At 48.5% G+C, this 13,448-nt stretch overlaps 1 protein-coding gene across 1 annotated transcript in view; it reads left to right on the top strand.

Annotated features, from left to right (window-relative positions):
• The window catches only part of LOC120836842 (neprilysin-2-like), a 141,329-nt gene extending 136,101 nt beyond the window's left edge, over positions 1 to 5,228 (top strand). Inside the window, exon 16 of the mRNA XM_042290266.1 lies at positions 5,096 to 5,228. Within this exon, the coding sequence (XP_042146200.1) occupies positions 5,096 to 5,195 (100 nt within the window). The 3' untranslated portion in view covers positions 5,196 to 5,228. The remainder of the gene's footprint in view (positions 1 to 5,095) is intronic.
• Positions 5,229 to 13,448: the final 8,220 nt, after the last annotated feature.

Raw genomic sequence — 13,448 nt, 5'->3', positions numbered from 1 at the left:
TGGCTCAGGAGCTTCTAGCAAAGATTGCCGCAATGCCCGTAGCGCTCGGCAAATACCTTCCCTTCTCTTTCCTGGAAAACGAACCGGCTGTCGAGCCAAGGGGTGAAGGCCCTGTCGCACAGTTGGACAACTCTATCCGGCAACACGGGGAAGTCGTGTTGCCGGCGACCCTGTCACATCGCGGCAACAACAACAGTCGGGCAACATGTTGCTGCCGCCCGGCAACAGTGTTGCCCGATTTGTTGTCCGACAACCCTGTCACACCGCGCTGACGGCGGGGACAACACGGGGAACACTCCGCCATCTTGATTGTTTACCTTCGTTCGTGTGCGGCGCGGAATCGCTGGAAATGTGACTCTACAAAGTGCTAGCGCGTTCGAAGGGCCGGGAGTTACCACGGTACGACATCAACCAGTGACTGTAATTAGAAAACTTGACACGGGGAGTATTTTCCGCTCTTTATTTTATCGAGATGTTCTTCATTCGCTGACAAAGCAGAGGAAAGTGACATCGCTGATATATGTTCGGCATTTACGCCACCGTATAAAGTGTTTCTGTCCAGTTCTTTCATGCAATTCCTATTTCTACTGTGAAACTGCGTTAGCACCGGCAGTACCCCAAACCGTCTTTTGTAACGTGGTGTTGAGCTGAACTGACAGTGCTTCAAAACTGCGACACCGACACCATCGGCCTTCAGAACAATCGGTGGAATAAATATTTTTCAACGCTGTCTACTTGTCTACCGCCTGCTATGTGATCGATTCATTGCCCCAAAACGTCCTGGGTATTTTTGAAACAAACCAGGTGTCTGGTAGAGGCTGGTTCCAAGTTCCAAGCATCAACGTTTTCGCAATCGCGGCACTAACACGTGTTCGACGCACGAGCGGCAGGAATGGCTCAGGAGCGTCTAGTAAAGATTGCCGGAATGCCCGTAGCGCGGAAAATACCTTCTCTTCTCCTTCCTGGAAAACGAACCGGCTGTCGAGCCAAGGGGTAAGCAAGCGGCCATTACCATTTCTTATGAGGCGAGGTCAGGCGAGATGCCCGCGAGAAAGGAAGTCACGTGTGTGCGCCGAGGGCTGACCCGGCTGGCTTCTGGTTGAATCCGCCAAAATCGGGGGAGCGACTTTTCTCGGATCCAGATCGAGATCTGGAGCGGGAGCTAATCCAAAACGACCAGTGGAACACGTTCGTCTCGATCCCGATCGCCCCCAGTGAAATAGGCTCGCTCCGGAAAAGTCGATCCCGGCGCGCTCCAAAACGACCCGTGGAATTCGCCACGCGAAAAGTCGCTCCTACGATTTCGGCCGATTTAACCGGAAGCCAGCCGGGCCAACCCTCGGCGCACACACGTGACTTCTTTTCTCGTGGGGCATCTCGCCTCAGAAGAAGAAGCACGTCGCGGTCTGGGCTCCTAGACTGTCTCGACATCACAAGAATTCATAATGGCCGCTTGCTTACCCGTTGGCTCGACAGCCGGTTCGTTTTCCAGGAAGGAGAAGAGAAGGTATTTGCCGCGCTATGGGCATTCCGGCAATCCTTGCTAGAAGCGCCTGAGCCATTCCTGCCACTCGTGCGTCGAACACGTGTTAGCGCCGCGTAGCGAAAACGTCTTCGAAACGATCGCGGCGGCCGCGAAAAGGGGATTCCCGGGCAGTTGAATGACGGGAAGGCATCCGCGGATCCCGGAGCACTGGTCATGTTCCCCTGGGGATCCGTAGGCGGCGCGACCCCGTTCGGATCTTGTGCTCCAATCCGGATCTGGTCGACTGATCCCGGCGCGCTCCAAAACGCCCAGTGGAATTCGCCATCAGTCGGAAGCCAGCCGGGTCAGCCCTCGCCGCACACACGTGACTTCCTTTCTCGTGGGGCATCTCGCATGATCTCGCCCATCTCGCCTCAGAAGAAGAAGAACCACGTCGCGGGCTGGGCTCCTAGATTGTCTCGGCATCAGAAGAATTTGTAACAGCCGGTTCGTTTTCCAGGAAGGAGAAGAGAAAGTATTTGCCGCGCTACGGGCATTCCGGCAATCTTTGCTAGAAGCGCCTGAGCCATTCCTGCCGCTCGTGCGTCGAACACGTGTTAGCGCCGCGATTGCGACAACGTCTTCGAAACGACCGCAGCGGCCGCGCAAAGGGGATTCCCGGGCAGTTGAATGACGGGGAGGCATCCGCCGATCGCGGAGCAGTGGTCCTGTTCCATTGGGGATCCGTAGGCGGCGCGACCCCGTTCGGATCCTGTACTCCCGTCCGGATCTGGTCAACTGATCCCGGCGCGCTCCGAAACGCCCAGTGGAATTCGCCATAAGCCTATGGGGACAAGGTCATGAATTATTTGTTTGTGCTTCTGGCGCAGCGCTTGGCTGACGTAGATGAACGCTGCGACAACGTTCGGCTGAGGCTCGTGTTCAGTCAGCAAAGGACCGATCGAAAAGGTGGTCCAGTAGAACGCTGACGCGGAACTTGTTCAATCTCTGCCTTGATCTCGATCGACGAAGATGACGTAAACAATCCAGTCCACGGGCCTTGCGTTGGTTTAACAACGAGCTCTGTCAAAAATAAGGTGCTCAAAATGCCACTAGAGTTTGATTTCCTCACCTATGCTGAGTGCAAGTTAGTTTGCTTTTTGCGCGGGGGTTGCGTTGACCTCAGAAGGCCTAGCTTTGATTGACTTCGATTGGAATAATAGTGGGTAAACCTCGAGGCAGCTAGCACTGAGGTCTACCCACTGGCCGTCCAATCAGGGTCAATCAGAGATCGGCGTTCTGACATTACCGCAACCCCTGTGCAAGAGGCAGGCACGGCGCAAGCGTACCGCCAAGTCCAGACAATTTAAAGACGAATTTGCGCTCCGCACAGCCTTATGCACGAACTCACATCCTCAACGCCACTTCACCGGCGGTGACGATTTCCCCGCATTTCACGCGCGAATTGTGGGCATTGGGCAATTTAAGCGTAGCACATGCTACCAGAGCGAGCTCCGCGCTTTGAGGGGGCCTGCTGAGCACGCACGCTCGTGCAAAAGTAGTTCAGGGTGCTGAAACTGTAAACCAGAGCGACCCCTCTACATACGTGCAGTACCAATATCACCCATTGACTACGTGCTCGACTACAAGCGTGGCTGTGGTCAGCCCTTCACGATTGGGCAAACGCTCCGCATGACGTTGTTACGACCGCAACTTGTCATAAGACGGTGGCCCGATCGGCGAACCAAACCCGAGTTAAAATAGACAACGGCTCGGGGTACCATACTGTACTGGTGTCCAGTTGCGGTGGTGGAGGCTACTCCCTACAGAGGGCTCTCATACAGCTATGTCTGCTTTCGGTCGAACCGTCCGGCGTATCGGGCCTCGATTTTCCTCCCGAGAGCCAGCCTGAATGTTGACTGAGTGATGGACGTCTCTCCCGTCCAAAAAGTAGGTTTCCCCCATGAGTCGCACCTTGGGGATAAAAATTAGCCGACAGAGGGAATGAGCAGTTGCCTCCTGTGCCATCTAGTGACTACAGTCACTGCGCATTTTGCGCCGGCGGCGCCACCTGTCAAGGGCTCATGCATTAACATTTATGTTTGTAACGTCTTGAGCATGATGAATTTTACTTTCGCAAATGAAAGTAAGAGGGACATTAGACTGTCACTTTGATGGTGTTGGTTTTAGGACGCGATAATTGTAAGGTTTCACCGTGCTTTTTACAGACACAATTACAATTGTCACTGGCCATCTAAAATCCTGGTCGTGACGTCCCAGATATGTACCATAAAAGAAAACCACGAAAACAACTCGTCGCCAATAGTGTTTAAAGTTTGACGTCATAACAGAGATTTAGCAAAGACACAGGTTGGGCACGAGTGCTGCGTCACCAGTCCGCTGGGCCTCGTGTCCAATCACGTGTCGAAAGACGCACGGCATCGGGCTCGTGTCCAATGTCCGAGTTGGCGCCATCCAACTGCGATGACGTTCCATGGAAAAAATCATGAGCCATTCCACTCTGAGAATGTGGATGACTTGCGAAGCTTTTTAGCACAAGACACAGACCCGCCCCGAGGAGCCGGAGGAAACTAGACACGCGCGAGGGACCGCCACCCCTGGAGAGCGAGAGGAAAGGGAACTATAGGCACGCAAACGCTTGGAACCACGAAAAAGAGGGTGCGGTGCGAGGCCGGTGCGGGTCACACAGCGGGAAATCTTTGAGAAACATTTCTTATCTACCTGAGAGTTTACTGATATTGAAAATGGTGCCTATTGATAACTGATCTACTGAACAGACTTATTGCTAAATTACCTAAGCATCAAGGAGAATGCAGGGAATGGTGTTCCACGCGCCGCACGTGCCAGCGTCTGCAGCACTAACTGTTCTTAAGCAAAAGCCTATCATGCACGCGCGTTCGTAAACGCTTTATTCTGGTTATTTACTTCGGATCGTTTATACGGTGAAGGTATGCGCGTGCGGCGCCGGCGTCTGCAGCAGTAGCTGTTCTAAAGCAAAAGCCTAAAACAAATGGCATCTTCCACGCGCGTTCGTCAACGCTTTATTTTGGTCATTTACTTCGAATCTTTTATACGGGGAAGGCGTGCGCGTGCAGCGCGTGCGGCGATGTGAGCGTGGAGTTTTTAGTCACTGCACACGAGAAATTCACGGAACCCTTGTCATAAAAAGCTTCGTTGTAAAAGAGGAGGCTGTTCGCAGGCCTCAGTTCTTCTAGGTGTTTTTAGCAGACCAACGGTTTTCACTTGACCATATGCTTATTTATCAACAATGAGTTGATCTATTCGCGGCGAGATGTTTTGGTGGCGCCCTCTTATGGTTCCCCCTTGTGACGTCATTACCTTGCGAACAACAAGTTCGATGGTGTTTGTAAATAGCATGGTGGAAGCCTGAAATCATTGCGCTCTCGAAGCAACACTGCCAACACCGTCCAAATTAAAGTTCTTTCATTCTTCTTATTTCCGTCGATGGTATACCCTTTCCGACGTCATAGTCAGCTTTTGGGCCAATCGTTGAAGCCCTACCACAGCGACGCTTTCGGTCGCGCACGTCGCCAATATATACTATTAACTCACAAATTGCTGCAACCATACGTTCAATGTGCTGTGTAGGGTCATCGGTCCCACGTCCAACACGCCCGAGTTTGCCGCGGAGTTCAACTGCCCGGTCGGATCTCCCATGAACCCAGTCAACAAGTGCACTGTCTGGTGATCCCCGACCTCCTCCACATAAGATCTGATCGCGCGTCCCACCGCACGGAGCATGCGTCGTCCACTTCCTCTCGCTGCCCCCTCCCGCACGGAGGGAGACTCCCCGCCACCCCTTCCTCACAGACCACTGCTCTGGATCCCGAACACAGGGTCCTGAGCAGTGTCCCTCTTCCGACGCCACTTTTGATCACGTCATCCCTGCCGTCGAGGGCCAAGCGCCACATACCCAACGCGAACCCTCATTATCAATCCCATCACCACCACCACCAGCTAGCCTGGCAGCGAGATACTCTTTATCCGCTCTTGGGATCCCACCTATGATCCCCTCAGGTTGAAATCTACGAATATGGTGGAATCTCAATGTCTTTCAGTGGTTGTTACGGCGTGCAGTATCGGTGATTCAGATAAACGTATCTCTGCAGGCCCACGTACAGACTCATACAATATGAAAGACCCAATAGCCGTGGCAGTTTATGCGGTGGTGCTATGCATACCTTGGCCAGAGGCACCTTAGAAACAAGAGGAGAACAGTCAATTTACTTCTTTCCTCCATGCAATATAAACCCGGCCTAAGCGAATGCCCCACAACCGACGCCTGCAACTTGCTTCGTGAAAAGGGTCTTACGTATTGTTGGAAACAGTACACTCTTAAAAAAGCACTGGCAGGTCAAAGTGATATTTGTTTTATCCGAAACGATTGAAAACAAAGCCTGGACATTACCGTCCAAATTCAGAACTTGGGAGCTTGGTATTTGTGAACTAAAAAAACAACTTCCCAAAGCCGAATTTGAAGTTCCCGCGCGATCCGCGCCAGTGCTGTGACGCCAAAGATTGAGTCGTCCTGCAACTCGAGTTTCTGTAACGCCTCCGAATTATTCCGACCCGAGGTGTCGTGTTCGGAGTGTCGAACCGAAATTATTATCAGTTCGGTTCAGGTTCGAGTTCACGGCTTTCGGTTGTGTTCCGGTTCAGTTCCGGGGAGAAAAAATAACGGTTCGAACCGGTTTGAACCGCTAAATTAAGAATATATTTTTCGCGTTCTTTTGGCAATAGGTACTATTTCAACAGTGAAACGAGTAACTATATAGCTTTTCATCATTTGTAGTATCCACTTTTATTTTCAGGTACCAAAAATAAATTGCTTTATTTAATTTTGATGAAAGAGGCCGAAACGTCGACTCACTAAATGCTTTAAAACTCCAACAACGTTTCGAAGTGCGACTTTATTACTATATGTATATATATATATATTATCTTAGTCGCATATATTTCACCTGAATCGCAAGGTTATCAGTCTGGAAGGTATCCTAAAATACCCGTCATGGGTACAACTTCGCGTCGCAGTGTTAAATGTCGAATGTTGTTGCGCTGTTGAACTTAGAATTAATTACAGTGCATTAAATCATTAAATGGACACGTCCTCGCCTTATATATCCTGTAATCTAGTTTACAAAATACGTTTCACGATATAGTGTAAGTGACTTAATTTTCGCGGGGACCTAATTTTCGCGAATTTCGCGAATCGCCTACAGTTCGCGAAGAATAGGCCCCGCGAACAATGCCGGTAAAGTGTGAACACACTGGAATCTATATTGAGATCGCACCGCGTCGCAAAAATTAGAAACCGCGAATTATTTCAAAACTTCATCTTTAACCTAAATTGCGAAATATTGATCACGCGAAAAATAAGTCGTTTACAGTATATGATGACGACTCAAGTGAGCTAAAAGCAATGCGGGGAGCAAGTCTTCTGCTTCTTGCGCAGGAGTTTCTGTGACGTCAGAACGACGTCGAGCTCTGATTGGCTGATGATGATGATTGGGATTTTATGGCGCACGAGCAACTTAGGTCATATTGCGCCAGATAAAATTACTTAAGACGGTTCTACTAAGAAAGAGATAATAAATAGTTTTCATGGTTAAAGTTATAGCTGATGTATATGTCCGGTCTTTTTAAAAGATGTAAAGTCACTGTCAAGTCACACTAAAGGATGATCGCCAAAGCAGAAACATAGGATGAAATGGAAGGTGACCTCTAATAAGTTCAGAAAAACTTTGTCGGCAAAGTTGGTGATGAAATCTACAATGCCATAAAATCTGCAAAAACTGTCAGTACTTCCCCACAATGCACACAGAGCTTTATGCCTTCGCTAGAAAGATGTAGATGTGTCAGACGTGAATGGCCAATCCCCAGGCGGCAAAGTAGAACCTCAAGCCAACGCTCCTTGTGGAACGAGTTCTCCCACAGAGCCAAAAGGGTTTAATGACATGCACTTTATTGTTTTACTCCGCGTTACACTCCGAGCTGCCACGACTTCAAAAGTGGCCTAAGGTCCTGATAGGGTAAGCTAAGAGATGTCGCCAACTCCTTTGTACATACGGTCAGTTTGTTTGCTCCCGGATTCCTTAAAATTCCGACATGACTGGGTACCCAACAGAATTTTATGGTGTGTCCGAGTTTGAGAGCCCGGTTTACTTTTAAACATATATGTACGTGATAGAAGGTTCTTTGTGGGAAGTCTGAAAGTAAGAGCCTGTATCACGCTGTCTGAATCGACAAAGGTCGATTCACACAGCTTGAATATGTTCAATCGATAGAGAGACACCATCAAGCTTTGCAGACAAAATGCTCTCCACACCATTTAACTGCAAAGCTTTCACACAGGAAAGAGAATATAAGCATAACTAACAGAAGATAAAGATTTCGACCCATCGGTATATAATTCAGTACAATCTCTATATGTCCCCTGCAATGACTGAAACTTCTGCTGCAGGGCTTGAGGAGAAATAGCCCGTTTATTATACTTTGTGAGCGACCAGCCGCTGAAGATCAGCAGTCCGTCCTACGGAGCAACTTTTTCTTTGTGATTTATTAGAAAAGCATCATTGAGTGAAAACTGGAGGGAGACACAAAGGTTTTAAATGTGAAAGTTAAAAAACGTTCTTTGTTTTAAAGAAGTTGAGAGAATCGACAGGTACGGGTGGTGCTGTAGGATGAGTGTTGAGGGTTAGTATAGACCCTGCAAGCATAAGAGAGACTAAGGTGCTGTGAACGCTTTTTAAAAGACACCTGAGAGGTGTCTGCATACAGACTCGACACGGTGAAGTGCGAAAGGCACCTGTAGCCAGTCGGAGCCCCAGGTGGTAAACCGTATCCAAAATCTTTTGTGTAGATAGGAGTGTAAATCCATACACAACTGCGCCACAGTCGAGGCGAGACCGAACAAAGGAATTTTAGAGTCGCTTGAGGCATCGCCTGTCAAAAACCCACGAGTTGTGGGACACCTTAAGCATGGTTGATGACTTTAAGTATTTACGCTTCAATGCCTTCAGATCAGATACAAAAGTGAGTTTCTTGTCGAAAATTACGCCCATAAATTTGTGTTCCTTTTGAACGGGTGTGTCAATGTCATTTAAACGCAAGGAAGGATCCAGGGACAATCCCCGGCGGAGCGAAAAGGGTTCGCAGACAGTGTTTTCGAGAGAAAATGTGAAACTGTTTTCATCCGCCCACTTGCTCATCTCATTGACTGTAAGGTCTCGTTCGCAGCTGGAGAGTTTGCAAGAAGAAACAGAGATCTGCACATCATACACATACAATGAGTAAAACACAGACGGTGGTATCACACTCGGAAGACAGTTAATTTTTGCAACAGAGTAACACTTAAAACTCCTCCGACTCCATTTTCCCAATGGAACACATCGGACAGTGTAGAGCCCAAGCGGACCTCGAACGTCCGGTCACTTAAAAATTTCTATATACACTGAAGTATGCGGCCTCGTACTCCATATTTGTGCAGATCCCGAAGAATTCCATACCTCCATGTGGCATCATAGGCCTTTTGCAGATAAAAAAAAAAACGAGACACATTGCTGCCGGTGTACAGACGCCTCACGGCTAAAAGCCTCCAAACGAATCAAATGGTATGTGACTGATCGTCTTTCCCAAAATTCATACTGATTAACGTCGAAATTGTCTTCTTCCCCCACAAATACACCAGACGCCGGTTGATGAGCCTTTCATATGTCTTCCCAAGACAACTAGTGAGCGCAATGGGACGGTAATTTGCCTAAATGGACGTGTATTTAGCTTCAGAAGGGAATAACGTGGGCACTTTTCTAGCAACGAGGGAAGGCAGCTTTTCTTCATAGATGATTAAAAAATACTAGCAAATGACTCATTGATGCCGGGGACAGGTGCCTCGGCAATTCATAATGAATCCTGTCTGAACCTGGTGCAGACTTCATTTTTACACATAAAGCTCCACTTCATGTTCTCATATACTGCACAGCTTACTGTAAGATGCCCGGCCAGACCATGACATCGAGATTTACTACTTTTCAGCAGTAGATTGAGACTTCTTAAACGTTACACCAAAGTTGGAAAAATTAAAAATATGCTGGAAGTGCATAACAAGATCATTTGCCTGATCTTTGAGGAATGCTGGCAGGCAAGAAAAGAAGTGGGACTCGGAAAGCTTGGTATTCTCCTCGGACTTTCCGCAGGCGGTCCACACTTCCTTCGCTGAAACAAAGCTATTTATAGTAAATTCATATTTGGTTTATGAAACCCCTTTTAGCCTGTCTTCGTGTCCAATGCGCTTTAGTCCAACTTTTCTTAAGTGCAGTTAGGTTTCGATTGGTAGGGTAGCAGCGAAAAACTCCCCAGGCTTTATTATGATCCTCACGAGTGGTTTTACACCCCTTAGTCCACCAAGGCTTACCCTTTTTAGGAAGATCTCCAGATGTTTGAGGAATAGAAATTGCAGCACCACTAATTGTAAATTTAGTGTCATAAACTGTTGCATTATCAGGGCTCCAAGTACAAAGCAAGGATAAATCAAGCGCAGTTTTTAATTAAAAATAAAATAAAATAGGAAGGCGAGTCGGAATTGATGAAATCGGTATAAGACATTCTAAAATACCCAGAAACTGATCTCTGCCAAATGGTTGTTTAAAACGTTCTATGAAAAACATGGGAGTAACGATGGTGATGATAGGGACAAGTCAGTAGCTGTAAAAGTGTCATGGGCGGCACCGAAAAAAGTTACGTCTTTCGTATTCAAAACACATAGCCCGGATGAAACTAAAAGTCGTTCAATAACTTTACAACAAAAGTCTTGTCGAGAACTGCCCAAAAAGGTGGTGGGAGTTAATATAATCAAGAGTTAGAAAGGCCTCTGGCAATTGACCGACGAGTCCTTGAAGTTCTTGCAAATGCAGTGGAGTGTTGGGAGGCAAGTAGGGCAATACAAGAGTAACGAGGCCTTCAAGGAGAATTCGAACTCCAACTGCCTCAAGTGGCGTCTGAAAAGGGACTGGAGCACAGGTAGCTCTACTCTGTACTACCACTGCTACACAATCTGAAGGGTTTGAGCCTGGAAATGCGGTCCTTTCAGAAAACCTGATGACAATGTAGCCCTTTTGTGTGGGTGTTATTTAGATAAGTCACCTGTAGGCACAAGACCACAGGACGGAGTTCATAAAGAGAAAAATGTATGTAATCAATGTTAAGAAGAAGGCCGCGACAATTCCACCATATTTTGCTAAAAGTATGGACCATTGCAAAGTTTATAAAAATAAATAAAGATTATTCAAGAGTAGGCAAAGTTTCTCCGAGTTAAAGTCTATCTTTAAGCGCGGGGCATTTTTCTTTTTGGAGGTGTCTTTCGGCCTGCCGGTGGTGCCACTGGAGGCAAAAAGTAGAGACTCTGAACTCAAACGGGGTCTGTCCTCGTCGGACCTTGACCGACTCTCTTCCATTGGCTCATCTAGAGCCACAAGGGGCTGCACCTTGTAGGCCTCTAACCTGGACGGGCCCCAGGTTTCCCAGATCCATTTGAGGCAGAGAGACGCGGTCCCCGACCTCGCGGTGGCTGGTATGGAGGAGCAGGGAGTGCAGAACCCTGTGCAGCTAGTGAAGACCCCCGTACTCTGGTGTATCTTGACGAACCAGCATCCAGCCTGTCATCTCGGGGTGGAGCAGCGTGCATTGTTTCAGAGGTACCTTCCGTCTGCGACCGGGTGCACCTGAACCTTGCGCACGGTTCGGGAGGGCACCTGCCTGGGAAGCTGAGATAGCACGTCCTGGAAGTTGTACCTTTGGCTTGATAACGGAGGACTGCAGTGTTTGCCCATAATACACTTGCGCTCCCACTGACCCCAAAGGCGGTGCAGTTCCCCAGCGCACCGCCTCGGCAAAAGTCTTTCTGGAAATTCAAGAGGCGACGCTTCGCCTCAGGAAAGGAGATATTTTCCCTCACTTTCAGGGTCAGAATTTCCTTCTTTCATTTGAAGTGTTCACATGGTGTAGAATATGTGGTGTGCTTGCCTTTCATGTCCTCATCAACGATGTGGTCACTCCGACCGCACCTGGCACATGACTCGCTGCCACAACAGGACCGCGAGCCACACCCGAAGCGCTGACAGCGCAAACAATGCACAGGGTTAGGTATGTAAGGCCAGACCATACAATTCAAGTACCCCGCTTTCACATAAGAAATCAAGGTACTGAGTTCAAAGGTAAGTACCAGGCGTCGCGTAGAAAGTTATCTGGAATCTTCGTGGATGGTGATGCGTTTTACAGCAACAACACCCTGGCTGGGCATGCCTTCAAGGATCTCTATTTCCATGCTTACCATCAGATCGTCCTCAGGTATAACACCGCGAATGGTGGTGAGTTTACGGTGTGCAGAGACGCTGACTTTCGTGTCCTGGATATGGTTGAGCCACAGAAACGCTGCCCTGCCTGATTTTGCTCAAATACTTCAACCAAAAGATCTCCAGAAAAAATATTTTTTTGCATTAAATTTTTCTCCTAACAAGTCAGCCACAAGTAAAGGGGAGAGCTTTGACATCGGTTTCGTCTCAACTTCGGGATGTATAAGGAAAAACTCAGTAGCGTGGTCAGTGTTGCTTTTGCCCAAAGGTGGGAAAAGTGCATCGGTGCGACCCATTTTGAAGGTCCGATCAGGAGTTTTAAATTTGAACCTATTTGGATGGTGAGGCGTTCTGAAACTGTGGTGCTCCGCCCACTACCGAGCAAAACAAAGGAATAGGTAACGCTTCATAACAAAGAAGCATGGCTGAAGACGTACGCTACTCGATTAGTGCTGCCAGTCTCTTTAACTTAGTGTGGTTCTGGACAAGGTGTCTGTCGCCACCCAAGGTTAGCCTTTGCCGCCTAAGGTGAAAAAGGAGGGAAGAGAGTGTAGAAGGAAAAAACAAAACAAGTGGAAGGAAAAGTGAAAAATTGAAGATATTTAAGAGAGACGACTGACTGAAATATCCTGTTCGGGCGAAGCCAGGCCACGTGTCTACAAGAAGCAGGGGCCGAAGTGATATATTGCCTCGCACGAGGGGCTCCGAGGGGTCCAAACGTACCCCGGGCTCAGCTCCAACCACCAGAATCCCCCTTTTCCCAGACACTGATTAAAGGGGCGGTGCAACGATATTCATTTGGAATGTTTTTCACTTTACACGAGCTTACTGGCACTAGTGGGGCTCAAGGATACTCGCACGCAACGCCGCTGACCAAGAAACTCCTTTGTTGCGCTGTAATTTCGAGGACAAAACCGAGTGTTTTCATTCAGTCTCTCCTTCGCAAAATCTGATGACGTAACTGGGCGGTAGAAGTAGCGCCCAGTGACGATATTTGACTGCGCCTCATAAATTGAACCCGAGCATGGCGTGGACACTCGATTTGGGCTCGTGATAACCGATAGCTCGAGAAGCATTCGGGTAGCGTCCTGTGTACAATCGCTGCAATGACGACAACAGCCGAACCATAACAATGTCTGGCACTCAGCGCGTGCCCTGCGCCTTGCCAACCCCAGCGCATGGCAATGATCAACATCGGCGGCATATAATCGGCTCCAGATCACGCGGCTGCTTGTTCTGGCTGCAAGTTGAGGGGGTGAACTCTGCTCGTTTTTCTTTATCTCTTTTTTGCAACTTCGATAGCGCGTAGTGACAAACGAACGGGTATTTTACAGGTCATTAACGTGAGGGATTCGTTCTACGCGGTATTCGCGCAAAATACAAAAATCGTTGCATCGCCCCTTAAAGCCAAGCACAGCTAGGCATGGGTGGGTGAACCCATATGGCTCGGGGTTCGTAGTAACGCCACTCGCCAAGCACCTAGTAAAGCAGGTTCCCCCTGCGTGTAGGTATGAGGGCCCACATAGCAGCCCTGACTGGCTTTGATTGAAAGGATAGCGGGTAGATCTCAATGCTAGATGATTGATTGACTGAGT

The sequence above is a fragment of the Ixodes scapularis genome, unplaced genomic scaffold (assembly GCF_016920785.2).
Source record: "Ixodes scapularis isolate PalLabHiFi unplaced genomic scaffold, ASM1692078v2 PGA_scaffold1__304_contigs__length_218370807, whole genome shotgun sequence".
NCBI lineage: Eukaryota > Metazoa > Arthropoda > Arachnida > Ixodida > Ixodidae > Ixodes > Ixodes scapularis.
The sequence above is the reverse complement of the archived record's forward strand: the minus strand, read 5'-3'. Positions and strand labels throughout refer to the sequence as shown.